The sequence below is a fragment of the Moschus berezovskii genome, chromosome 12 (assembly GCF_049115385.1).
Source record: "Moschus berezovskii isolate FMDL1 chromosome 12, NW_MosBer_1.0, whole genome shotgun sequence".
NCBI lineage: Eukaryota > Metazoa > Chordata > Mammalia > Artiodactyla > Moschidae > Moschus > Moschus berezovskii.
This window is the reverse complement of record NC_142471.1, coordinates 46,594,861-46,621,391: the sequence shown is the minus strand read 5'-3', so window position 1 is coordinate 46,621,391 and position 26,531 is coordinate 46,594,861. Positions and strand designations below refer to the sequence as shown.

Here is a 26,531-nt window from a genome sequence, read left to right as displayed (position 1 = left end):
TACCCACTGAGACCAAGTGGCTGTAGTTCTCCAGCATCATAGCTCTGTGCAGCTTCCTCTGAACAGAGTCCAGCAACCCCACTCTTTCCTGGTGAAGTCCACAGAAGCATCCTTGAATGCTACTCGTTCCTAAAACATTAAGCACATTCCTCCTCAACTGACAACCATCTGAACAAATGCCCCAGAAGGAAGGTGAGAGGGGAGAAGGATACAGAGGTGTGCAGTTCAGGCTGATCTCAGTCTAGTTTGGATGGAGAACCTTTCCTTTCTCATTTCCTTGCTGAGCTGTCCTTTTGCCCGATTCTTACTATTATCCTGATAACCTTAACACTCAGTTCAGTTCAGTGGCTCAGTTGTGTCCGACTCTTTGGGACCCCATGAATCACACGCCAGGCCTCCCTGTCCATCACCAACTCCCGGAGTTCACTCAGGAGAATGATTTACCCAACACGCTAACCTCACATTTCTTAATCTCTTTAACACCAATGATCTTTGCCTCATTTCAAACTCAGGAACCACAATTAGGGCCATTTCACTATTTGGATCACTCTGTTTTTGAAACATTATCTCAAAATTCACACCTTAAAAACATCTTCCTATTTTTCCTTCACTTCTTCCTCCCTCACATCTATTTTACCAAGATCATCATCCTTTAATCCTTCCTCCTTTTCCTCTCAGCCAAAGTATACTCTGATATCAATTTTTCCCCTAGTCATATAAATCATATATCCTTTCTTGTTCTAAACTAAGTAGTTGGATATTCCTAGAAAAAATAAAATAGCACATTTACCCACAACCATAAACACTCTCCTTAGGTATTCCCAAACATTTATCTCTAGTCGTAACTTTTCTTCTCAATTCCAGGCTCCAACTTCCCACCTACAGCTACACTTGGATGTCTAAAAGGCACTTAAAACATATCAAGCCCCAAAAGAATTTTTTTTTTTAAATCTTTTGGCTGTGCCGCATAGCATGTAGCGATCTTAGTTCCCTGACATGGGATCAAACCCATGCCCCCTGCTTTGGCAGTTTGGGGTCTTAACCGCTGGACCACCAGGTAAGTCACCCCAACAGAATTCTTGCTCCCACAATCTCCATCACTATCTGCTCTTCCTGTGTTGTCCCCCAAGTGCCACACAACCTACTAAATTGCTCAAGCCCAAATCCCAGAAGTCCTTTTGATTTTCTTCTCACTTCCTCACATTTTATTCATCACCAAGTCATCTCAACTCTGCCTTTAAAACATATCTGAAGCCACCCACGTCTTTCCAGCTTGCACTATTATCATTAAAAGTCCCAGCTGTCATTAACTTTCCACCTACACCAACCTCCTAAATTTGTCTTCCCCCACATGATGAATCTTCCCCCACATGATGAATCTTCCACACAGCAGACAGGGTGATCTTTTAAAACACATACCACACCAGGCATGAAACTCTCCAGAGGCTTTTCCATGCACATGGAATAAAATCCAGACTCTTCATTCTGGCCTGCAAGGCTTTACAGACTGGGGTTCTGTCAATTCTTCAAGCTCAGCCTGAGTCCTTCCTCCCTTACATTTCACCTGGCTTCTGTGACCACCCTCAACTAATCTTTAAGTCCTCAGCAAACAGCACACCTGACTCAAAATCTAAATAACAAATATTTATTTATAAATTCACAATTTGAAATCATGAAATGATACAAGTAAAAGAGAAATCTAGAGATCATCTAACTCTGCACTCAATTTACAGATGAGAAAACTAAGGTTCATAACTGCAAAGTGACTCATTCAAAGTCACAGAGGAAGAAAAGGGTTAAATGGGACTCCTACCTTTCAGCAGACTCAAGGACAATGTCTGGTATACAGAAAACAGTAAGTACTGATGGAATGAAGTCCTTTCTTTAAATTCAAAAAATTATCAACATATGCCAGGATCTCAAAATGTCACTGTTCTAGCAATCCCCAACTTCATCACAGTGCATAATCATTAGGGAAGAGATAGAAGAAAAAAAAAAAGAGCACAGGTTCTTACTTATGTCAATCTTTGCTGAAGTTCTCAGTTATATTCGAGGCACAAAGATATCACGCTTTCAATATTTTGAGGCAGCTTACTGTCCTCTAAACAAACAAATTTTTATAAGAACTCATGGTACCTTTCTATGGATGTGGATGTGAGGATGGTTTTTGCCAACCAAAAAGATGGTCTTGCTGGTGGTGCTGTTAAAAATTAGTTCGTTCACCGCCCCCCCACCCAATCCAGCCTGTACACCTGAAACACTGTAAATCAACTATACTTCAATTTTTAAAAAATCATCTAATATTAAAAAAAAAAACACCCAGCCTGATATTTTATTCAAATAACTCCTGGTGTGATGACCTGTTTACAGAGAAGAAACAGCATGAAGTTAGAAAACATGGGGTTGACTTCTGACTTTGCTGTTCTCTGCAGTACTTCGTTTCTGCTCCCTCAGAATTAGATCTCTCCTCTGTAAGATGATGGCACCAAGGCAGAGAGTTAAGAGGGGCTTCCCTGGTGGCTGGCTAATCCCTTCCTTTTCAAATACTCTATGTTACTAAGTGTCAGTCTTGAGGTAGCTTTCTAGAAGTGGTTTTGTGCAGACAAATGACAAGTTTTTTCAAAAAGCCTACATGGTAATTCAACAATTCATTGTACCAATTAAAATGCAGATATGTTGATAAAGGGAACAAAACAAGCAGAACACAAAAGATGAGCAACCCATCCTATCTACCTAAGTGATGTTCACATCAGGTATGCAGAGAAATACTTTACAATAAATGCAATAAATCTTTGGGTTGTACAAAGATCAAAGAGATAAAAAAAGGAGCGAAATTCTCTTTTCAGTAGGTCTAGGGGAATGTTGCTTAGGAACCTTTAATTCTTAAATAACACCACAGATAATTCTGATGCACAGCCTGGCTGAGGAGGATTTCTGGGAGTGACAGGGTAATTACTGAGCTGTTATGTAACACATTGTCTCATGTTTTTAACTCAAGTTTAATAAATGATGGTTGCCAATGTGCATACTTTTTTCCACACACATCACATGCTCATGAAAAAAAGCACCGCAGTTTATAATTCTATCAGCTTTCCTGAGACCACCTAGCACTAGATTGAGCATGTAATAGCTTTGGATGACTTTCAATGTGAGTGAAATGTCTGGCAGGAAAAGGCATGCTTCCAGAGATTGGACCAAACATGCTGTGTGAAGTCTTTCAATAAAAGAGCATAGCACAGTCTTCTGAGGAGTGAGTCAAACTCAAGGAGGTAGGGTAGTTCAGTGAAAACAGGGGTAGAATTTAAAGTCAGCAGACTGTGCAGACCCTGGTGACATCATCTGATAGCTATATGGTCTCAGTATCTTAATGTTCCTGTACTCACGTTTATAAACACTATATGTCTCACGCTGAAGTCTGACAAAGTAAAAAAAAAAAAAACAACACACAGAACCAAGACAGGACCTGACACCAGATACACACTCAGTTAATGCTGATGTCCTTCCCCAAAAAGAAAGGGTATTTCCATTCTCAGAGAAGAGAAACCCCAACTCACCTGGAATTTGGTCATTTTCTCCTTTCAGGAAGGACAGATTCCTGGAAAAGTGGAGTTAAGGGAAGCGAAAAAGCCGTGAAAATCAGGTCCACTTTGCTGGACACAGACTAGTCAGTCCAGCAAGACTGCCGGGGGAAAAATGTTATCAGGTCCTGTTACCTTTACACACACTCCTGGGATGCTTTTGCTGTCTCTTCACGCTGCGCCTCCCTCACCTCTCTCCACGGGGCTTTGGATCAAATAGGCCAGGCCTCCCTCGCAAACCCATGAAAGTAAGAAAATCCCACTGCCCCCAGCAGCTCTAAGATGTGCCTATTTCCCCAGCCTTCGCCCTAAAGTTCTAGTTAGAGCAGTAGCTCTCCGGAAGAATGTGTCGCCTCTCGGAGATATTTCGGCTGCCCCAGAAGCCTGAAAGTCAGACTCTATCGGGGATGCAGGGGCTCTGACGCAATCTCTTTTCAGCTAGGACAGGCCTGTGGGGACGGGAGGGTTGGTCCCTCACGGGAGCCCCTCTCGGTCCCCTAACGTCCACCGAAAACCTCCTTCGAATAAGGCCAGTCATCGGCGTGTAAAAGGCCGGTGTGGCCAACTGCGAAGCTCCCAGGCCGGCCAAGGCCGAAGCTCAGGCAGTAGAGAGGAGGACCCTCGGAGCCACTGCCTGCTCAGCGCTTGGGTCCGCCTGGTTTCAGTCGATCACCGCTAGGTCTGGGGAACGCAGCGCCGGCCCCGGCGCGCGGACACACGTGCGGCCCTTGATCGCACCTCCGCCAGGACGCGCGCCCTCCCACGGCCACCCGCCAGGCTTCCGGGCCCCCGCAGTCCAGCGCCTCCCCCGGCGACACTCCCACAACTCAAACGCCAGACGCATCTCAGCCGGCTGCGCAGGCTGCGCAGCTTGCCAGGCCTTTCTCACCTCTCACGTGGAATCCGACACCTGGAAGCGCAGGATTCGTGATACTGACCCGAGCCAGCGCCTACGGCCGCGAACTACGAGTCCCAGAAAGCCGCGGGAGGGCCACGCCCACTTCCGGCGCCATTCCCGGGGCTTTGCCAGAAGTTGCGCTAGAAGGTATGGTGCAGTTCCCTGCGACGTGTTCCTTGAAATTCGCAACTAGTTCCTTCAGGTTATCCTCATATGTGGTCTTTTCTTTATTTCTTTGTTGTATTTATTTTAGGAATACCCATTAACATGCTTTTCATTTTGTTAAAGTGCTACCGGGGGAAAAGAACAGAAATATCACCCGTAATTTCTCTTTCTCTTTAAAAACATTCTGAAATGAGTATCCCCTTCTCACCTCTGAAGTTGGTTCATTTAGCAAACATTTGAGGTCCTGCCGTGCTCCAGGAACTGTCCAAGACGCTTACGCAAAAACAAATCACCGTGGATGTTAAATTCTAGTGAGATCTCCCACTAGAGCAGTATATGATTTTGATAAAAGGTATAGTGTGTTATAAAAGTTATATGTGATACGGAAAAAGCGGAGTTGAGTCCGGGCATTGAAGGTGTTGGGGGTGTGTGTATTGGGACATGCTGGAACAAAGACTGAGGAGAGGAGGGAATCAGTCAGTCATGCAATACTCAGGGGTTCGAACTCTTTCCCAAACGTACACAGACATGATTGTAGAAACAGATACACTTTTTAAACAAAAATGGGGTCATACTGTGTATGGTAGTACTATGTATCATTGATTTACATGGAAACCTTGCTGCCTGAGACCCTTTTAGTTGTTAATGCCTTCAAAGAATGGCCCCATAATTCTCCCCAGTGGTGTCTCCATTATTTTCACTCCTCACTGAGTGACACAGGGCCTCTCAGTCTCTCCAGAATACTTTCTCTTCAGATTTATCCTGGGGGTGAAAGAGCTGTTGCCTAGACCTCTCCGCTATACCTTTCTCTTTCTTGGTGTATTAGCTTCCAATTGCTAGTGTAATAAGTTACCACACATTTAGTGACATACAACAAACACATGTTAATTTTCTTACATTTCTAGAGGTCAGATTTCTGAAATCAGTTTCACTGAACTAACGTCAAGACGTGGGCACCGTTGGTTCCTGGCCTGGAGGCTCCAGAGGAGGATCTGTTTCCTTGCCTCTTTCAAAATATGTTGTGACCTATATTCCTTGGCTTGTGGCCTCTTCCTCCTTCTTCAAAGCACATGACTCCAGTCTCTGCATCTGTCAATACATTATCTTCGGGGCTAATTCTTCCTGTGTCTCTCTTCTGAGGACTGATGTGATTTATATTAGGCCCACCTGGTCAATTCAAGATAAATCTCTCCACTTCACAACCTTTAATAACATTTGCAAAGTTCCTTTTTCTTTGTTGTATTTATTTTAGGAATACCCATTAACATGCTTTTCACAGTCACAGTGTCTGGGGATTAGGACATGGAGACACTTTGGGGAGGCCCATGACATTTGGAAAGGCTCCTCCTCAGGGATACTCTCCTACCTTTTGTCTGAGGAACACAAACTATCTCCCCAGGACTCACTGCTTGCTGATTCACTGATTCTGTCTCTCTTCCTCTGATGCTCATGCCTTCATGTTCTCACTTCCCTCTAATCCAGTTTAAAGATAATGGCCCATCATTATGATCAGCCTTTTGCCCCATCTTGCCTGGTTTTATTCTCCTGATAAAACACCAAATCTAGTTGAATATAGCTCCCTGCCTGTTCCATACTTGTACCGGTGAGGCAGATGTGGCCTGAGAAAAATGCAGGGCTCTGATGATTGGTCTCACTTTCAGTTTGTGAGTGCTGAAGTCAAGTGGGCCCTTAATGCTGTCAAGCTATCCTGTTACATTTTCTTAGTCCATCCATCCTCCTCAATGACTATCTCACAGTTTTTCCTCTTTCTTCACACCTCCAACAACTGCTTCTTCCATCTCACTTACAACTGATGACTTTTGCTTTCTATGGGAAAAGAGAATTTTATACTCTCACACAAGTGCATTTACAAGTGCATCTCTCCATTAGAGCCTGTATGCTCTACTTTTCATTCTGAATGAACAGCCCCCATTTCTGTTTAAGAAAACCTTCTGTTTGTATCCTGAATCTTATCCCTTTTCTTACACATGAAGGCATTCCCCCTCTCTCATCTGTATTAACAGTTTTCATTCTATAAAAATTTGGGAGGTCTTCATTTGTGGCCTACATCTTCTGCATGTTAAGGTCTTGGGATCTGGAGAAGCACTAGTTAGGGAGCACCTGAGGCTTTAGGTCTTATCTGGGGAGCCCTTGAGTGACACACAGAAAGAAAGGTGGAGACATGTCCATTTCCTTCTGGGTGACCTACTCGTAGTCCAGTGTTCATCCTTGCCTATGAGCAGCACTGTGGAGTAAGGGTTCTTCCTCACTCTTAAGATGAGGTCACAGGGGATGAGAGAAAGAGAGGCAGTGACTTGCCCAAGATTCTGCTTCTAGCAAATGGCCAAAGCCAGGGACCAAACTCAGCATATTGAGTACTGAACTGGGGTTACTTTCACTATGGCATGAGTGTCACCTCATCTTTTCAGGGTTTCGCAATTGGAACAGGTCAGGTGAGAGATGAAGAAAGGATCTTAGGACCCCTTGGGCCCTGCTTCCAGTCCAACCTGCTGGGGGGATCACTCCAGCACAGAAAAGCACCAGACGAAGGTGGGTGGTGGCAGATATAAGTTTGACTGTGCTGGACTGCCTGGAAAGCTGGAGGGACCACAACTGGAGCTGGAAAAGGGAGTCCAGGTTTCCTATGTAGATATGAGCCCTGTCCCCAGCAGGCTGGCCCCTGACTGGAGCAAGGGCACACAGAGCTCCCTCCTTCCAGATCTTTGTAAGTTCAAAGAATGTCTCCAGCTCTAGTACCCAAACTGTTGTCAGGATGTCCTCAAGAGCCATGGAAATGGGGAGGGTGATAAAGAGGGGCTCATCCAGTCATCTTCAGTTTTCAGACTGAAAACTGAGGCCCAAAGAAAAGAAGAGACTTGTTCAAGGGCACCCAGGCAAGCAGCAGGGGCAGCAGGAGGAAAATTAATCTTGCCCAGTAATGAAGGACTGTTGGTGCTGCCCTGCAAGGAGTCCAGGGAAGATGGCCTCAGGGCTGTCAAAGCCCATTGTTATAGTGTACATGCTGCTAGAAGCAGCTCGGCATCATTCCTGCAGGGAGTATATTCAGTGTATCTAGTCACGTGAAAGGCTGTCTCTTCACAGGCCTCCACCAGCAGCGGGAATGAGGAGAGTTTCAGTGGTTTTCAGCATTATGAATCCTCTCTCCTCCCCCTTCAGCCTCTTCTCCCTGACTGTGCAGTTGCTTCATTTCTCATCGTTTTTCATACTCCATCTGTCCACTTTTTAAAAGATGTTGGGCACAGCCAACTAAATCCACTAATAAGTAGGTAACAACTTAAAGGGCGTCCCCCTCAATCCAAGGTTAAATGTATCATAGGGTATCCCAAAGTATCTTGAAATCTTAAAAAAAACTGTGCTTTTTAGGCATTAGGATTAGAGAGATGTTTTTTAGAAAAGATCTATATGGAATGAATAGGGTTGGGTTGCCAGATTTAGCAAATAAAAATACAGTATGCCTAGGTAAATTTGAATTTCAGATATACAATGAGCAATTTTTAGGAAAATATGTGTCCCCTGCAGTTTCTTCTGAAATTCAAATGTTACTGGGCGTCCTGTATTTCATCTGGCAACTCTAGAGGAGCGGTATGCTCCCCAGAAGTCCTGGAAAGACTAAGTAGGTAATTGACCTCCGCCGGGAGTTGGTGATGGACAGGGAGGCCTGGCGTGCTGTGATTCATGGGGTCGCGGAGAGTCGGACATGACTGAGCGACTGAACTGAACTGAACTGAAGCCAACCTAATGGAGAAGGCAATGGCACTCCACTCCAGTACTCTTGCCTGGAAAATGCCATGGACAGAGGAGCCTGGTAGGCTGCAGTCCATGGGGTGGCGAAGAGTGGGACACTACTGAGCGACTTCACTTTCACTTTTCACTTTCATGCATTGTAGAAGGAAATGGAAACCCACTCCAGTGTTCTTGCCTGGAGGATCCCAGGGATGGGAGAGCCTGGTGGGCTGCCATCTATGGGGTTGCACAGGGTCGGGCATGACTGAAGCGACTTAGCAGCAGCAGCAAGCCAACCCAAAAGATGTGCTAAGCCCTGCCTTCAACTCAGTCACCTACTACGGAGAAAGAGGATCTGAGGCTAGCTGCCCAAAGCCCCTCAACAGGAGGATACCTAACCAGCCTCTTCTGGCTCACCCTGTCCTCTGTCCTCTCTTGATATTTAGTGAAAATTCACACCTTCATTTCAGGAGCCAACCCAGAGCAGCTAAAGGGAGGGGCTGTGGATGAGACAGTCTCGGTTTAAATACAGGTTCTGCCAACAGAAAGCTGCACCATCATGAACAAGTTTATCAGTCACTAAGCCCTGATTTCTTCCTTTTTAAAATGAGGCTCACAATACTCACCTTTTTGGTTGTGGTGAGTACTGCATAAAATAATGTGTAAGGTACTTATCAACATGCATGCTCAGTCACTTCAGTTACGTCCGACTCTTTGCAACTTCATAGACTGTAACCCAGTGGACTCCTTTGTCCCTGGGGATTCTCCAGGCAAGAATACTGGAGTGGATTGTCATGCCCTTCTCCAGAGGATCTTCCCAACCCAGGGACTGAACCTGTGTCTTTTATGTCTCCTGCATTGGCAGGCGGGTTCTTTACCATTAGCACCACCTGGGAATCCCGCTTAGCAACGACCTTGACAGGAAAAGTTAGCTGCACTATTCTCATTATTGGCCTCCAGGTGGCAGCAGTCACTAGGGACATGCTCTAGGGTGTTTTGCACCTGCTCCAGGTATGTCTGCCATTGAGCTTGCTCTCTGTGGTGTCTCTCTCCTTGGATCTCTAACTTTTCATTTCTGTTGTCTCAGTTAATTCTCTTAACAATCCTGGGAAGTAGGCAAGCGGAGATTATTAACTGTTTTGTACATGAGTGAACTGAGGCTACATTTTTAGCCTCTCTAGAATGTCCAAATTACCATACAGTTGCGCTCATTTCACGTGCTAGTGGGGTTATGCTCAAAATCCTTCAAGCTAGGCTTCAGCGATAAGTGAACCAAGAACTGCCAGAGTTACAACCTGGGTTTCAAAGAGGCAGAGGAATCCAGAGATCAAATTGCCAATATTCACTGAATCATGGAGAAAGCAAAGGATTTCCAGAAAAACACTGCTTCTGCTTCAGACTAGCTAAAGCCTTTGACTGTGTGGATCACAGCAAACTGTGGAAAATTCTTAAAGAGATGGGAGAACCAGACCACCTTACATGTCTCGTGAGAAACGTATGCAGGGCAGGAAGCAACAATTAGAACCGGACATGGAACAACGGACTGGTTCCAAGTTGGGAAAGGAGTATGTTAAGGCTTTATATTCTCACTCTGCTTATTTAAGTTCTATGCTGCGTGCATCATGTGAAATGCCAGGCTGGATGGATCACAAGCTGAGATCAAGATTGCCACAAGAAATATCAACAACCTCACATATGCAGACGATACCACTCTCATTCTAATGGGAGAAAGTGAAGAGGAAATAAAGAGCCTCTTGATAAGAGTGAAAGAGGAGAGTGAAAAAGCTGGCTTGAAACTCAACATTCAATAAACTAAGATCATGGCATCTAGTCCCATCACTTCATGGCAAATAGAAGAGGAAAAAGTGGATGCGGTAACAAATTTTATTTTCTTGGGCTTCAAAATCAATCTGACTAATACAGTGTGGGTCCTTTTAGTCCACTATAAAGACACAGGCTTTTATTTCAACTGAGTAAGAAGCCATCAGAATGTGGAGATATTGGGATCCTTATTTGTTGTGTGTGTGTGTGTTAGTCACTCAGTAGTGTCCAACTCTTTGTGACCCCATGGACTCCTTTGTCCATAGGATTCTCAAAATCCTGCAGTTCCTCAAAATGATAAATATAAAATTACCATATCACTCCTTGATTCCATTCCAAGATAGCTAACAAAGAGCAATGTACACATCCACACAAAAACTTGTATCCTATTAACAAGTGAGGCGTCAGAGTTCTCAAGAGAAACAGAACCAATAGTGTGTGTAATTAATTAATTAGTTGGCTCATATGGTTATGGAGACTAAGAAGTTCATTGATCTGCCACCTTCAAGCTGGAGAACTAGGAAAGCCAGTGGTGTGATCTGGTCTGTATCTGAAGACCTAAAACTATGGGAACCAATGATGTAACTCTCAGTTGGAGGCCAAAGGCCTGAGAAGGAAGGAATGGTATACTGGTTTAAGTTCCTGAATCTGAAGGTCTGAGAACTAGAAGCTCTGAGGTCTGAGGGCAGGAGAAGATGGATGTCTTAGCTCAAGGGGAGAGACCAAATTCTCCCTTTCTCCACTTTTTAAATTGTATTCAGGCCCTCAATAGGTTGGATGTTGCCCACTCACATTGAGGAGAGCAATCTGCTTTACACAGTTCACCAATTCATATGTTGACCTCTCTGAAAACACCCTCGCGGATGGACCCAGAAATAATATTTACAAGCTATCTGGGTATCACTCAGCTCAATCATGGTGACACATAAAATTAGCCATCACAAATATCTGACTTTTTTTTACGTTTTTAGTATCCCAGCCTCATTGAAGTTTTGCTGTTTTCAAATAAACCAAGCACACTCTCTGCAGTGTCTTTGGAGCTGCTGATTTCTCTGCCCGGAACACACTTCCCACAGATACACTCCTTGTTACCTCACTTCCTTCAGACTCAGCTCAAATGATCTCTTATCAAAGAGGGCAGTTTTTACAGCTCTTTGTTGAGGAGGAATCCTTCTCCCATCTCTTTTTCCTTTGTTTTTGTTTAATCTCTTTCTTCCTGGCCCCTATTTGAATGTAGGATCTTTGAGGGGAGGAACATTATTTATTTTGTTCACTATGTTAAAGAGAGATTATTCTGACATTTGTTGAAACCTGCAAAGAAGACTATTTTCAAGGCTCTGGTTCTCCTTTAAGGGTGAGTTGAAGGTCAGCAGCTGCAGCAGCACATGATTTAATCCTTATAGAGGTAGATGGCAGTGCCCAGGGCAACTGCCAATTTGTAGTTGACAATATCAAGGGTTGGGGGAGGTGGTGGTTGGGATTCTTGGGTTAACTGGCGTAGCAGGATTCTTTGCTGAAATTGCACCTAGCAGGCCAAAGACAAGATCTAGAGAAGAGGATCCATAAGCTCCTGACAGAAGTTTGGTCAGGGAAGGAGTCATTGACATCTGCTTTATCCTTAGCATCTAATACAGTGAGTGGCATATCAGTTCAGTTCAGTTCAGTCGCTCAACATGTCCGACTCTTTGCGACCCCATGAATCACAGCACACCAGGCCTCCCTGTCCATCACCAACTCCCAGAGTTCACTCAAACTCATGTCCATCGAGTCGGTGATGCCATCCAGCCATCTCATTCTCTGTTGTCCCTTTCTCCTGCCCCTAATCCCTCCCAGCATCAGGGTCTTTTCCAGCGAGTCAACTCGTCGCATGAGGTGGCCAAAGTATTGGCATTTCAGCTTTAGCATCAGTCCTTCCAATGAACACCCAGGACTGGTCTCCTTTAGAATGGACTGGTTGGATCTCCTTGCAGTCCAAGGGACTCTCAAGAGTCTTCTCCAACACCACAGTTCAAAAGCATCAATACTGAGGTGTTCAGCTTTCTTCACAGTCCAACTCTCACATCTATACATGACCACTGGAAAAACCATAACCTTGACTAGATGAACCTTGGTTGGCGAAGTAATGTCTCAGCTTTTTAATATGCTGTCTAGGTTGGTTATAACTTTCCTTCCAAGGAGTAAGCATCTTTTGATTTCATGGCTGCAATCACTATCTGCAGTGATTTTGGAGCCCCAAAAAATAAAGTCTGACACTGTTTCCACTCTTTCCCCATCTATTTGCCATAAAGTGATGGGACCAGATGCCATGATCTTAGTTTTCTGAATGTTGAGCTTCAGGCCAACTTTTTCACTCTCCTCTTTCACTTTCATCAAGAGGTTTTTTAGTTCCTCTTCACTTTCTGCCATAAGGGTGGTGTCATCTGCATATTGGAGGTTATTGATAGTTCTCCTGGCAATCTTGATTCCAGCTTGTGCTTCTTCCAGCCCAGTGTTCCTCATGATGTACTCTGCATATAAGTTAAATAAGCAGGATGACAATATACAGCCTTGACGTACTCCTTTTCCTATTTGGAACCAGTCTGTTGTTCCATGTCCAGTTCTCACTGGTGCTTCCTGACCTGCATATAGGTTTCTCAAGAGGCAGGTCAGGTGGTCTGGCATTCCCATCTCTTTCAGAATTTTCCAGAGTTTGTTGTTCTCCACACAGTCAAAGGCTTTGGCATAGTCAATGAAGCAGAAATAGATGTTTTTCTGGAACTCTCTTGCTTTTTCCATGATCCAGCGGATGTTGGTAATTTGATCTCTGGTTCCTCTGCCTTTTCTAAAACCAGCTTGAACATCTGGAAGTTCATGGTTCATGTATTGCTGAAGCCTGGCTTGGAGAATTTTGAGCATGAGAGTGGCATATAGTGGGACACTATTATCATTGGTATGTTGGTGAATGCATGCCCCAATTTGAGAAATTTTCTTTGAAATAAAAAGTCCTAATTGAATGAAAGAGATGCATTTTTCCTTCCTAGCTGTCAGATTGCTGAATTTTAAACGTAGATTTTTTTTTCCCCTAGAAAATAATAGATTTGTTAAAACTGAATAAATCTTGTTCCATGTCCTGGATGTTCATTGGAGGGACTGATGCTAAAGCTGAAACTGCAATACTTTGGCCACCTCATGCGACGAGTTGACTCACTGGAAAAGACTCTGATGCTGGGAAAGGTTGGGGGCGGGAGGAGAAGGGGACGACAGAGAATGAGATGGCTGGATGGCATCACCGACTCTGTGGACATGAGTTTGAGTGTACTCTGAGAGTTGGTGATGGACAGGGAGGCCTTGCGTGCTGTGATTCATGGGGTCGCGGAGAGTCGGACACGACTGAGCGACTAATCTGATCTGATTTGATGTTCTATGTCAGATAATGGTGAGAAAATATTTTTTAGTGTTCACGCCTTTTCTTTGTTTGAAATCAAAGCAGGATTATTTGGAAACAAACCATAAATAGTTCACCCAAAGGAACTGAGAACATGCTTTGCAGATCCAAATCAGTTTCTAGCAGTGGGTGCAGTCTTGGCTGAATATTAAAATCGTTTAGAAACTTTAAAAAATCCGAATGCCCGGATCACACCCAGAGCATTAATGCAAAATCTGTGGACCAAGGCACAGTTACTTTTCCAGGCTCACCAGGTGATGCCAACCTGCACGTAGGATAAAGACCCTAAGCCACGGGATTGTATCCCAGACTACATTTCCCAGAAGCCTCAACGGGCACTTCCGTTTCCGGTCTCGTCAGTCACCGTTTGAGTGGAGCGCGGCATTCGCTTGCTTGTGGGTTTCCGCGGTAAATACAGTTTTGGGTGCTTGTGGCTGTTCTGTACGGAGCTTTGCGGCAGCTCCCTCCCAGCTCGGTCGAGATTGGTTGCTGCCGGGCAGGGACACAGACCTGTGCGCTCCTCCTTTCCCTGAGGGGCGGGTTGAGGAAGGAAAGAACTAGGAGGCCGGGCAGTAGTAGGGCGGTGGCGGCGGTGATGGCGGTGGAACGCCTCGAACCGAGGTTTCCCAGCAGGATTAAACGCTTGCGCTGAGGCCGAGGGATTGAATCTCCGACAAGACTTTCCACTCCTGTTGGTGAAAGCGCCTGAGTAACTCACAGTCAGAGCTTGGCTTGGAGCTTGCATGACTCCAGGCAAGTGTTCCGTGCCTTCTTCCCGCTCAGGTCTTTTTATTAAGAAAGTTTTGTTCTTTCAAATTAAGCTTGAATATTGAATTTTGCTATGACCAGTGCGTTCTCCTGGCAAAATGCTATTAGCCTTTGCCCTGCTTCATTCCGTACTCCAAGGCCAGATTTGCCTGTTATTCCAGGTGTTTCTTGACTTCCTACTTATGCATTTCAGTCCCCTATAATGAAAAGGACATCTTATTTGGGTGTCAGTTCTAAAAGGTCTTGTAGGTCTTCATAGAACCATTCAACTTCGGCTTCTTCAGCGTTACTGGTTGGGGCATAGGCCTGGATTACTGTAATATTGAATGGTTTGCCTTGGAAACGAACAGAGATCATTCTGCCGTTTTTGAGATTGCATCCAAGTACTGCATTTCAGACTCTTGTTGACCATGATGGCTACTCCATTTCTTCTGAGGGATTTCTGCCCACAGTAGTAGATATAATGGTCATCTGATTTAACTTCACCCATTCCAGTCCATTTTAGTTCACTGATTCCCCAAATGTGGTCGTTCACTCTTGCCATCTCCTGTTTGACCACTTCCAATTTGCCTTATTCATGGACCTAACGTTCCAGGTTCCTATGCAATATTGCCTTTACAACATCAGACCTTGCTTCTATCACCGGTCACATCCACAACTGGGTATTGTTTTTGCTTTGGCTCCATCCCTTCATTCTTTGTGGAGTTATTTCTCCACTGATCTCCAGTAGCATATTGGGCACTTATTGACTTGGGGAGTTCCTCTTTCAGTATCCTATCATTTTGCCTTTTCATACTGTTCATGGTGTTCTCAAGGCAAGAATACTGAAGTGGAGCCAGACATCCTGGAATGTGAAGTCAAGTGGGCCTTAGAAAGCATCATTACGAACAAAGCTAGTGGAGGGGATGGAATTCCAGTTGAGCTATTTCAAATCCTGAAAGATGATGCTGTGAAAGTGCTGCACTCAATATGCCAGCGAATTTGGAAAACTCAGCAGTGGCCACAAGCCTGGAAAAGGTCAGTTTTCATTCCAATGCCAAAGAATGCTCAAACTACCACACAATTGCACTCATCTCACACACTAGTAAAGTAATGCTCAAAATTCCCCAAGCCAGGCTTCAGCAATATGTGAACCATGAACTTACAGATGTTCAAGCTGGTTTTAGAAAAGGCAGAGGAACCAGAGATCAAGTTGCCAACATCTGCTGGATCATGGAAAAAGCAAGAGAGTTCCAGAAAAACATCTATTTCTGCTTTATTGACTATGCCAAAGCCTTTGACTGTGTGGATCACAATAAACTGTGGAAAATTCTGAAAGAGACAGGAATACCAGACCACCTGACCCGCCTCTTGAGAAACCTATATGCAGGTCAGGAAGAACCAATGAGAACTGGACATGGAACAACAGACTGGTTCCAAATAGGGAAAGGAGTGTGTCAAGGCTGTATATTGTCATCCTGCTTATTTAACTTATATGCAGAGTACATCATGAGGAACACTGGGCTGGAAGAAGCACAAGCTGGAATCAAGATTGCTGGGAGAAATATCAATAACCTCCGACATGCAGATGACACCACCCTTATGGCAGAAAGTGAAGAGGAACTCAAAAGCCTCTTGATGAAAGTGAAAGAGGAGAGTGAAAAAGTTGGCTTGAAGCTCAACATTCAGAAAACTAAGATCATGGCATCTGGTTCCATCACTTCATGCAAATAGATGGGGAAAGAGTGGAAACAGTGTCAGACTTTATTTTTGGGGGCTCCAAAATCACTGCAGATGGTGATTGTAGCCATGAAATTAAAAGATGCTTACTCCTTGGAAGGAAAGTTATGACCAACCTAGATAGCATATTAAAAAGCAGAGACATTACTTTTCCAATAAAGGTTCATCTAGTCAAGGCTATGATTTTTCCAGTGGTCATTATAGATGTGAGAGTTGGACTGTGAAGAAAGCTGATCGCTGAAGAATTGATGCTTTTGAACTGTGGTGTTGGAGAAGACTCTTGAGAGTCCCTTGGACTGCAAGGAGATCCAACCAGTCCATTCTAAAAGAGACCAATCCTGGGTGTTCATTGGAAGGACTGATGCTGAAGCTGAAACTCCAATACTTTGGCCACCTCATGGGACGAGTTGACTCACTGGAAAAGAGTCTGATGCTGGGGGGGATTGGGGGTGGGAGGAGACGGGGACGACAGAGAATGAGATGGCAGGATGGCATCACCGACTCGATGGACATGAGTTTGGGTAAACTCCGGGAGTTAGTGATGGACGGGGAGGCCTGGCATGCTGCAGTTCAGGGGGTCACAAAGAGTCGGACACGATTGAGTGACTGAACTGAACTGATTGAATTTTATCAAATGCCTTTTCAACATATATGGAGATATCTGTCTTTTCCCTTTTGATCTGTTAATACGATAAATTTTATTCTTAATGACTTTGCAGTCTTAGTAGAACCTCACTTGGTCATGGCCTATTATACTATTTTAACATCACTAAGATGATTCTCTTTGCTCATTTTTTTTTTTTAAGTATTGATGATTGGAGGATTTTTTCCCCCCTTTAAGCCATTTTCATTGCCTTTGGTTTAAATTTTGTAATAATTTTTGAAAAGTTTTTGACTATTTTCATTCTTTGTTATAATTTAATTTACATGGTAGGTGGTTCCCTGAAGGTTTGAGTGCTTTTTTTTAAAAAAAACTGTTTTTGTGATATAGGGAGTAGGACAGAGGAATTGGGGGATAGTTCTTAACAGTATTCTCTCTTATACAGTGATTTCAGTTCAGTTCAGTTCAGTTGAGTCGCTCAGTCGTGTCCGACTCTTTGCGACCCCATGAATTACAGCACGCCAGGCCTCCCTGTCCATCACCAACTCCTGGAGTTCACTCAAACTCATGTCCATCGAGTCGGTGATGCCATCCAGCCATCTCATTCTCTGTCGTCCCCTTCTCCTCCCACCCCCAATCCCTCCCATCATCAGAGTCTTTTCCAGTGAGTCAACTCGTCGCATGAGGTGGCCAAAGTATTGTAGTTTCAGCTTCAACATCAGTCCTTCCAATGAACACCCAGGATTGATCTCCTTTAGGATGGACTGGTGGCCAACTGAAATTCTTGCTTTCTCTCGAAACAGTTCTGATAATTTCCAATTTCCTAAAAAATAATTAAAGTTCTCTAGTTTGTCTGCATAGTTAGTAGTCCTTTTTGGTTCTACCTTTTATCGTTTATATTTATGGTTACTTTTATCTTCTGTATTCATGGTTGCTTATAATTTCTTGCAGTATTTGTTTTTTTTTTTTCCATTTCCCCCCCTTCGTTAGTTCTGTTTTATTTTTTAAAGAAGTCTTGGATATATTTATTAGTGTTACTGTTTTCCTTTTTTAAAAAAATCTTTAATTCCTTTTTCTTTTCCTTAGGTTTATTTCCTTTTTCTAACCTTTTGTAGTTGATTCTTTAATCAATTCATTGATTTTCCTTCTTGTTTATGTAATGTAAATACTTAAAGCTGTAAACTTTTGTTTGTGTAGTGTTTTGATTGTATTGTAGTTTTTATTATCATTATTTTTTAGATATTGTTCAGTTTGCATTTCTTTGATCCAAGTATTCAGGAAGTCATAAGCTAACATTTTTCTTTCTTAAAAGTCTTATAGAAGAGTTGATTTTATGTACATATGGTCTAAATTGGTATTTTTGAAATGAATATTCATGTAACCAGCACTCAGGTCAAGAAATAGAACACTGCCAGTACTGTGCTAAATCGTATTTGCTCCCTTCGTCATTAGCCACATTCTCCTCCACCCCTTGAACTAACACTATAATTTATTTTGGCCTGTTTCTTTTTTTTTTTTTTTCTGTTTCTTTAACTTTATGTGAATGAAACTATATATACATATACATATATATGTATATGTATATGGTGTGGCTTTTTACGCATAGCATTTTCTGAGATTCATCCATTGTCTTTGTTGTGGATCATTACAATGCATGTTTAAGCATAATTGCTGGGCCCAGTCCATTCTAAAGGAGATCAGTCCTGGGTGTTCATTGGAAGGACTGATGCTAAAGCTGAAACTCCAATACTTTGGCCACCTCATGCAACGAGTTGACTCACTGGAAAAGACTCTGATGCTGGGAGGGATTGGGGGTGGGAGGAGACGGGACGACAGAGAATGAGATGGCTGGATGGCATCACCGACTCGATGGACATGAATTTGAGTGAAGTCCGGGAGTTGGTGATGGACAGGGAGGCCTGGCGTGCTGTTATTCATGGGGTTGCAAAGAGTCAGACATGACTGAGCGACTGAACTGAACTGAACTGAACTGAACCCTCAGAATATTTTATTCATTAGGTCTGAAGTGTGGACTAAAAGTCTCTACAGGTTTTTAGGTGATGGTGATGTTATTGCTCTGGAGACTAGTCTTGTAAAACTACTGCAATAGCATATTTCATTATCTCATAGTTTAGATGGATGTTTGGGATGTTGCTAGCTTTTAATGCTATGAACAGTCATATATATTATTGCTTGGTTTGTATGTAGATACATTTTTTTGGGGCATGATGCTATCTCAGAGTGGGATTTCTAGTTTATGGGATATATATATGTATCCAACTTTAGCACATAATGCCAGATAGTTTTTCAAAGTTTTGTACCAATTTGCATTTTCACCATCAGTGTGTGAGAGTACTCATTGTTCCATATCCTTGTCAACTTTTAATATTGTCAGTCCTTTGAAGTTAATCGTTCTTAAGGTCTGTCATGTATCTCATTGTATCTTAACATTCATATCCCTGATATCTAATGAGCTGGAGGACTTTTCAAATGTTTTTTGGCCATTATATGTCATCTTTTATGAAGTATTTATTCAAAAAACTTTGTTGATTATATATGTGTATTCCCCTTCTCCCTGTGGCTTGCTTTACACTAATAGTGACCTTTTAATGAATAGAAGTTTTTAATTTTAATTAGTTCGTTTCCTTTCTTGTCATTGTGTCTTGTGTACTGGTTTAATAAATCTTGCGTTCCTCAAGTCGTGAAGATATTCTTCTGTGTTAACTTTTAGAAGCTTTATTGCTTGTCTTTTACATATAGGTTTATCATCCTCTTACAATTGATTTTCATACGTGCTATGAGGTAGGATTCATGTTTACTCCTACCTCCTCCCCAATATGCCAATGCAATTTCCTTTTCATCACTGCTTTGCAATGCTACTTTCATCATAGAACATGTGTCCTTAAGAGTGCCTTTGTCTTCATATGACTAGTTTGCCTCTGTTTAACCTTTACAATCAGTATCTTGAAATTTTCTCGACCTTAATCACACATTAAATACATCAAAGGCCATTTGGGCTGCTTATTACCAGACTTTACCTCCAACTTACATTTACTTAAAAAAATAAATCTCAGCTCTAGTATTTGATGTATGGAATTTCTTTTCAGGCTAATGAATACAAATATATATATAAATTAAAATGTGTGTATATGTGTGTGTGTATATCTTTATCTCTGAGCCATTAAATGTTGCTTCTTTGCTAAATTCTCAAAGAGGAATGTTATTCTGAAATTCTTGGAGTTGCAGTGTTACATTATAATGTTCTCAAATGTACCACCCTTTTGGAATCTGTCCTAGTAATCCTAGCTTTGTGATACATGGTTTTCTCCCCAAAGTTACGTTTATCCTCATATTTTAATGTTTTTTTTTTTTAGGCTGCACAGTGTGGCATGTGGAATCTTAGTACCCTGACCAGGGATCAAACCCATGACCCCTGCAGTGGAAGCTCAGAATCTTAATTACTGGACCGGCAGGGAAGTCCCTATCCTCACATTTTAAACTTTTTTCTGTTTTGGTGTTTTCCTATGTGTCCTTCCTACCTTTCCAACTTCTTAGATCCTCCTTACAGTCTTTAAATACAATATATGCTTTTAAAATTAATTTTATTTTCAGCTGTGCTGGGTCTTCATTGCTACCTGGGGGCTTTCTCTAGTTGTGGGGAGCAGAGGCTGCTTTCTAGTTGCAGTGCTTGGGCTTCTCATTGCAGTGTCTTGTTGTGGAGCATGGGCTCTAGGGCACTTTGGCTTCTGTAATTGTGGTGTATGGGCTTAGTAGTTGTGGCATGTGGGCTGAAGAGTGTGGGCTCAGTAGTTGTGGTATATGGGCTTAGTTACCCCACAGCATGTGGAATCTTCCTGGACCGGGGCTCAAACCTAGGTCCCCTGCTTTGGCATGCAGATTCTTAAACACTGGTTCACCAGGAAAGTCCTAAATACAGTGTTTATAATATGACTTCCTTCTCTTTCCTTGGGACTTCCCTGGTGGCTCAGATGGTAAAGAATCTTCCTGCAATGCAGGAGACCTGGGTTTGATCCCTGGGTCAGGAAGATCCCCTGGAGAAGGGAATGGCAACCCACTCCACTATTCTTGCCTGGAGAATTCCATGGACAGAGGAGCCTGGCAGACTACAGTCCATGGGATTTTGGACACAGTGGAGCAACTAACACTTTCTATTTGCTTGGATCCTACTTGCTTCTCCAATCTTTAATCTTGCCATCTTTTCTTAGCAAGAATCACAAGTGGGATGAATTAATTTTATGTAACCTTTAGTTGTGTAGACCAGAACATTATTCTTATCCATGTGCAGCTCTCATTTTCAGTATTTCAATATAACATTGAAATTAAAATTTTTTTTTTAAAATTGAGGAGTGTGTATTTGAAACAAAGATGTCAGCCCTAAAGCAAAATACTGAGAGACATGATTTGGGAGAACAAACAGTGTCATGATGGTAAGCATTCTGTATTGGGAAGGCAGAAGCTGCACAGAGAAGACACACTATAAATGAGAGGAAAGTGAGAAAGACTTCAAATATCCATTAGAGAAATCATACTAATGAGAAACCTCAAAAATGTAAAGAATGTGGGATAACCTTTATGAGCAGCTCATCCCTTTTTAAATCATAAAATTCATAGTCAAGAAACCTTAAAGATGGGTTAATTGTGGGCTGCTGCTGCTGCTAAGTCACTTCAGTCGTGTCCGACTCTGTGCAACCCCATAAACAGAAGCCCACCAGGCTCCCCCATCCCTGGGATTCTCCAGGCAAGAACACTGGAGTGGGTTGCCATTTCCTTCCCCAATGTATGAAAGTGAAAGTGAAGTTGCTCAGTCATGTCCGACCCTTAGCGACCCTACGGACTGCAGCCTACCAGGCTCCTCCATCCCTGGGATTTTCTAGGCAAGCGTACTGGAGTGGCTTAATTGTGGGCAGTTCCTCAAGAACCATGCAACATTTTTTAATCATCAGAAAATTCATTCTAAAGAGAAACTACATAAATGTAATGAATGTAGAATAGCTTTCAGAAATAATTCTGTCCTTTTAAGTCACCAAAGACTATTATATTAGTCAGAAACTCTACAAATACTAAGATTGTGGGAAAGCCTTTGCTCAGAATTCAGGCCTTGCTTGTCATGTGAAAATACATAGTGGAGAGAAGCCTTAAATGTAATGAATGTGTGAAAGCTTTCAGGGATAACTCAGCTGTCTTGGAATATCAGAGAATACATACCGGTGAGAAACCATATCCATGTAGTGAATGTGGAAAATCCTTTAGGAAAATTCCAAGACTTATTAATCATCAAAGAATGCAAACAGGAGAGAAACTATGACTGTAATAAATGTGGAAAATCTTTGAGGTACAGTTTATCCTTTGCTGGACATCAGAAAACTCACAGTGGGAATAAATCCTATCAATATAATGATCATGGGAAAGCCTTTATGAAGAGCTCAACCCTTATTGAACATTGGAGAATTCATACTGAAGAAAAACCCTATCACTGTAAGAAATATAAGAAATCCTTCAGGCATAACTCTGGCCTTGTTGTATATCTGAAAATCCATCCTGGAGAAAAACCTTATGAATATAATGAATATGGGAAAGCTTTCCCTCAGAATTCAGGCCTCAAATGATATAAGAAAATTCATAATAAAATTCACAATTTGAGTCATCAAATGTAGTTTGGTAAATCATGCAGAGATAGTTTATTCCTTTTTGACTGTAAAAGAGGAGACATTTAGTAAGTTCCGTACTTAACAAATATATTCTGTGACCCTCTGTCCTGGAAAATGTCTCACTATTGACAATATTCATTGTAGTGTATACTACTATCTGGTTTATACTAGTGAAATATTTGAAGAACCCAAATGTCTATATGGAAACATTTACTACAGAATGCTGTGTAGCAAGTGAAAAGAATGAGGCAGAGCTCTATTTACAATCATAGAAATATCTACATGATAACTTGTTAAGTTAAAAAAACAAGTTGCAAAGAATTAATATTGTATAAATGGCCATACTACCCAAAGCAGTCTATAGATTTAATGCTATCTCTACCAAATTACCCATGACATTTTTCACAGAACTAGAACAAGTAATCCTAAAATTTACATACAACTACAACAGACTCAGAATTGTGAAAGAAATCTTGAGGAAAAAGAACAAAGTTGGAGGCATAACCCTCCCAGACTTCATACAGTACTACAAAGCTACAGTAATCAGAACAGAAAGGTGTTGGCACAAAAACAGACAGGGATCAGTGGAACAGACTAGCGAGCCTGGAAGTAAACCAACACAACTATTGTCAGTTAACCTTTAACAAAGGAAACAAATGTACAGTGGAGAAAAGACAGTCTCTTTAGCAAGTGCTGTTGAGCAAGCTGCACAGTCGCATGCAAATCAATGAAGTTAGAACACTCCCTCATGCTATACACAATAATAAAACGGCTTAGAGACTTCGATGTAGGACATAACATCTTAAAAATCCCAGAAAAGAACATAGGCAAAACATTCTCTGATATAAATCATCATAATATTTTCTTAGGTCAGTCTCCCAAGGAAAAAGAAATAAAAGGAAAAACAAGCAAATGGGATCTAATCAAACTTTGCACAGTAAAGGAAACTAAACGAAAGGAAAAAACAAATCTATCGACTGGGAGAAAATATTTGCAAATGATATGACCAACAGGGGCTTAATTTCCAAAATATATGAACAGTTCATACAGCTCAATAAAAAGTAAAAGCCCAATCAAAAAAAAATGGGCAGGAAACTTAAAATAGATATTTCTCCAGAGAAGACATCTAGATGGCCAACAGGCACGAAAAGATGCTCAGCACTGCCATTTATTAGAGAAATGCAAATCAAAAATACTGTATATACATATATACATGATAAGTGAATCACCTAGCATGAAACTTTGCAAACCACTTTTGACACAGTTGGTCACAACATCTCCATACACTGCACAATTTTTTTTTGCATTTCAGTTTTATTTTTACCGTTCTTGAAATAATGAAGCATAAGATGCTGAAAAATGTTGCTTTTTTCCTTCTGTCTTCAATATTAAAATGGCTACACGAAAATTCACTGATGTTGACAAGTTTTTAAAAGATGCATACTGATATGACAGCTATCACAATACAGTCTAATAAAATTGTTTTGAATGAAGTTACAGACAACTAAAATACCACTAGATCCATCTTATGGGAAAAACCGAACAAACTTTTTGACCAACTCAAAACTTCTTTACTTTGTAACTTGGATTGCATCTGTGTTAGCTGATCTAAACCTTACCTCCTATTTTGTCAAAGGGAATGTTTATTTTTAAATCTTAAGCTTTCCTGTGAACCATAAATCATAGTTTCCCTGTTTTTATTTAATTAGTATTAAGTTGCTCCCCAGATTTTTCATTTTTTCAAAACAGTTTATCCTTAAGAAATAACTAATATTCAGTTCAGTTCAGTCGCTCAGTCGTGTCCGACTCTGCGACCCCATGATATTGCTGTATAACAAATAACCTGAAAATTTAGTGGTGTAAAAACATAACCTTGAATTTTTTGCATGATTTTGTGTGTTTGAAAGTTGGCAAGAAAGTTCTAACTAGTGGGTTTCTCATCTAGTTTTCATGAGATGTCATCTGGGTCTTTAGTCCATCTGTAGATTCTCCTGGGCTAGGCATCTACTATGGCTCACTCATATGGCTGAGAGTTGATGCTGACTGTTGGGAAGTAAGGTGAACCTGTCCACTGGAGCACTTACATACTGTTTGTCCAGCAGAGTGACCTTGAGATAGTTGGGAGTTTTTAACTTAGCACCTGGTTGTCTCCAGAGTAGGTGTCCTGAGAATCATGCAGAACTTTCAGACTTTTAAAGGGTTTTTTAGACCTGGGAAGTCATGTAGCATCACTTCTACCATATTTCATTGTTTGAAGCTGTCACAGGCCTACCTAGATTTAAGGGGAGATGATATGGACATGAGGTGGGTATCAAAGATCTTCTGGACAGTGTTTTAAAATTACTTCATTGTTAAACTTTACATACACTATAAAGTGTACTTTACATATCTACATGCATGCATAGATTCTAAGTGTTAAGTTCAATCAGTTTTGACAGCTGTATAGACCCATGCATCTATCACCTGAAGAAAGAATAGAATATTTTTCTTTGTGAGCTTAACTTGTGCTTGTTTCAAGTAAGTCCCCTCCCTCCATGTCCACAGAGGCAACCACTGTTTGATGTGTTTTAACAGATTAGTTTTTTCTATTGTGTGAAATCATATAAATGGAATTATGTATTTGTGTGTATATGTTTGGGTTCTTTCATTCAACACAAATTTTTGAGATTTTTTTCTATGTTATTGCATTTATCAGTTTTAAAATTCCTGAGTGGTATTTTATTATATGACTGTACCATAGTTTATTACCTCGCCTGTTTTTGGACCTTCGGGCTGTTTTCAGTTATAAATAAATGAGGATGATATGAAGATTTTTATATGCATCTTCAAATATTATCAGGGTACTTTAGGAGCAATATTGTATTACTGTTGAAACCCAAGGGGCATCCCTGGTGATTCAGTGGTAAAGAATCTGCCTGCCAGTGCAGGAGATGTGGGTTTGATCCCTGGATCTGGATGATCCCTTAGAGAAGGAAATGGCAATGGTATTCTTGCTTGGGAAATTCTGTGGACAGGGGAGCCTGGTGGGCTGCAGTGTTTAGGATTGCAAAAGAGTTGGACATGACTGAGCAATTAAACAACAATTCAAACCCATAGTGTTTCTATGTTCAAAGATCTTTTGATAAAATTTACCTATTTTCTGTCAAGTTTCTTGGGATTAAGGAGCCTCCAACCTATTAGGATCTGCTAGAGGGAACCTATAGTTTATAAGAACCTACAGTTTATAGGATAAAGAAAGAAAGATAATCTTATCAAGAAAACCATTCTATTTACATCATTCATCATTTTAATTACATAAAAGCTCACAATGAAAATTTAGAGATAGCTAAAGTTAAAAAACAAAAACGGAAATTCTCCCTTAAAAGCAACTTCTCTAATATCCCTCAAATCTCATCTATTACAGGTTAAAAAAAAGTTAATTATCCTTCCAAATTTTCTTCCAGTGTGTCCATGCATGTGTGCAGGTAGAGGACTGTGTCGTTGTAGGACTGGATCTTCATTATTGACTACAAATCAGCTCAGTAATGAGGACACTTCTATCCTTACTGGGCTTCCCAGGTGGCCTAGTTGGAAAGAATCTGCCTGCCAATGTGGGAGATGCAAGAGTCATAGGTTTGATCCCTGGGTTGGGAAGATCCCCCGGAGGAGGAAATGACAACCCGCTCCAGTATTCTTGCTTAGAAAATTCCAAGGAAAGAGGAGCCTGGCAGGCTACAGTTCCAGGGGTCGCAGAGTCGGACACAACTGAGCGACTAAGTGCACACACACGTCCTTACTGGGTGATTCTGAGATATTGCTACTGCTGCCAAAAGGGAGTGAAAGTCATCATATCTCTTCCCAAACTTTAGATACTTTTCTGCTCTTTGGCTATAGGCAAGTAATCTCTATCCTAGTTAGGAGTGGGAGACTGAAGTGAACCACAGTGCAGACTTGGAAAGGTTCCTGTTTTGTAAGGAAAGTTTAGGGCCTCTGCTCTGAACATGGGTGATTTGTTAGAATATGCTCTCATCCAGATAATACAGTGTTCAATATGAGGGATTATTAAATTTGCCTCATAAATTCTGCCCACTCGTCTTGAATGTAAAACAAAATTAGTTTGAATATGTAGAGAAGAAAAGAATCTTGGGATTGGTAAGGGGCTGGA

General features: G+C 41.8%; 1 protein-coding gene across 1 annotated transcript; it reads left to right on the top strand.

Annotated features, from left to right (window-relative positions):
* Positions 1 to 1,834: 1,834 nt before the first annotated feature.
* On the top strand, positions 1,835 to 26,145 carry LOC148775991 (uncharacterized). The gene is made up of 3 exons (XM_088841970.1): positions 1,835 to 1,855; positions 4,130 to 4,623; positions 20,093 to 26,145. The coding sequence occupies exons 1-3, from the start codon at positions 1,835 to 1,837 to the stop codon at positions 20,127 to 20,129; spliced, it is 552 nt and encodes a 183-aa protein (XP_088698096.1). The 3' UTR covers positions 20,130 to 26,145.
* The last annotated feature ends 386 nt before the right edge of the window (positions 26,146 to 26,531 follow it).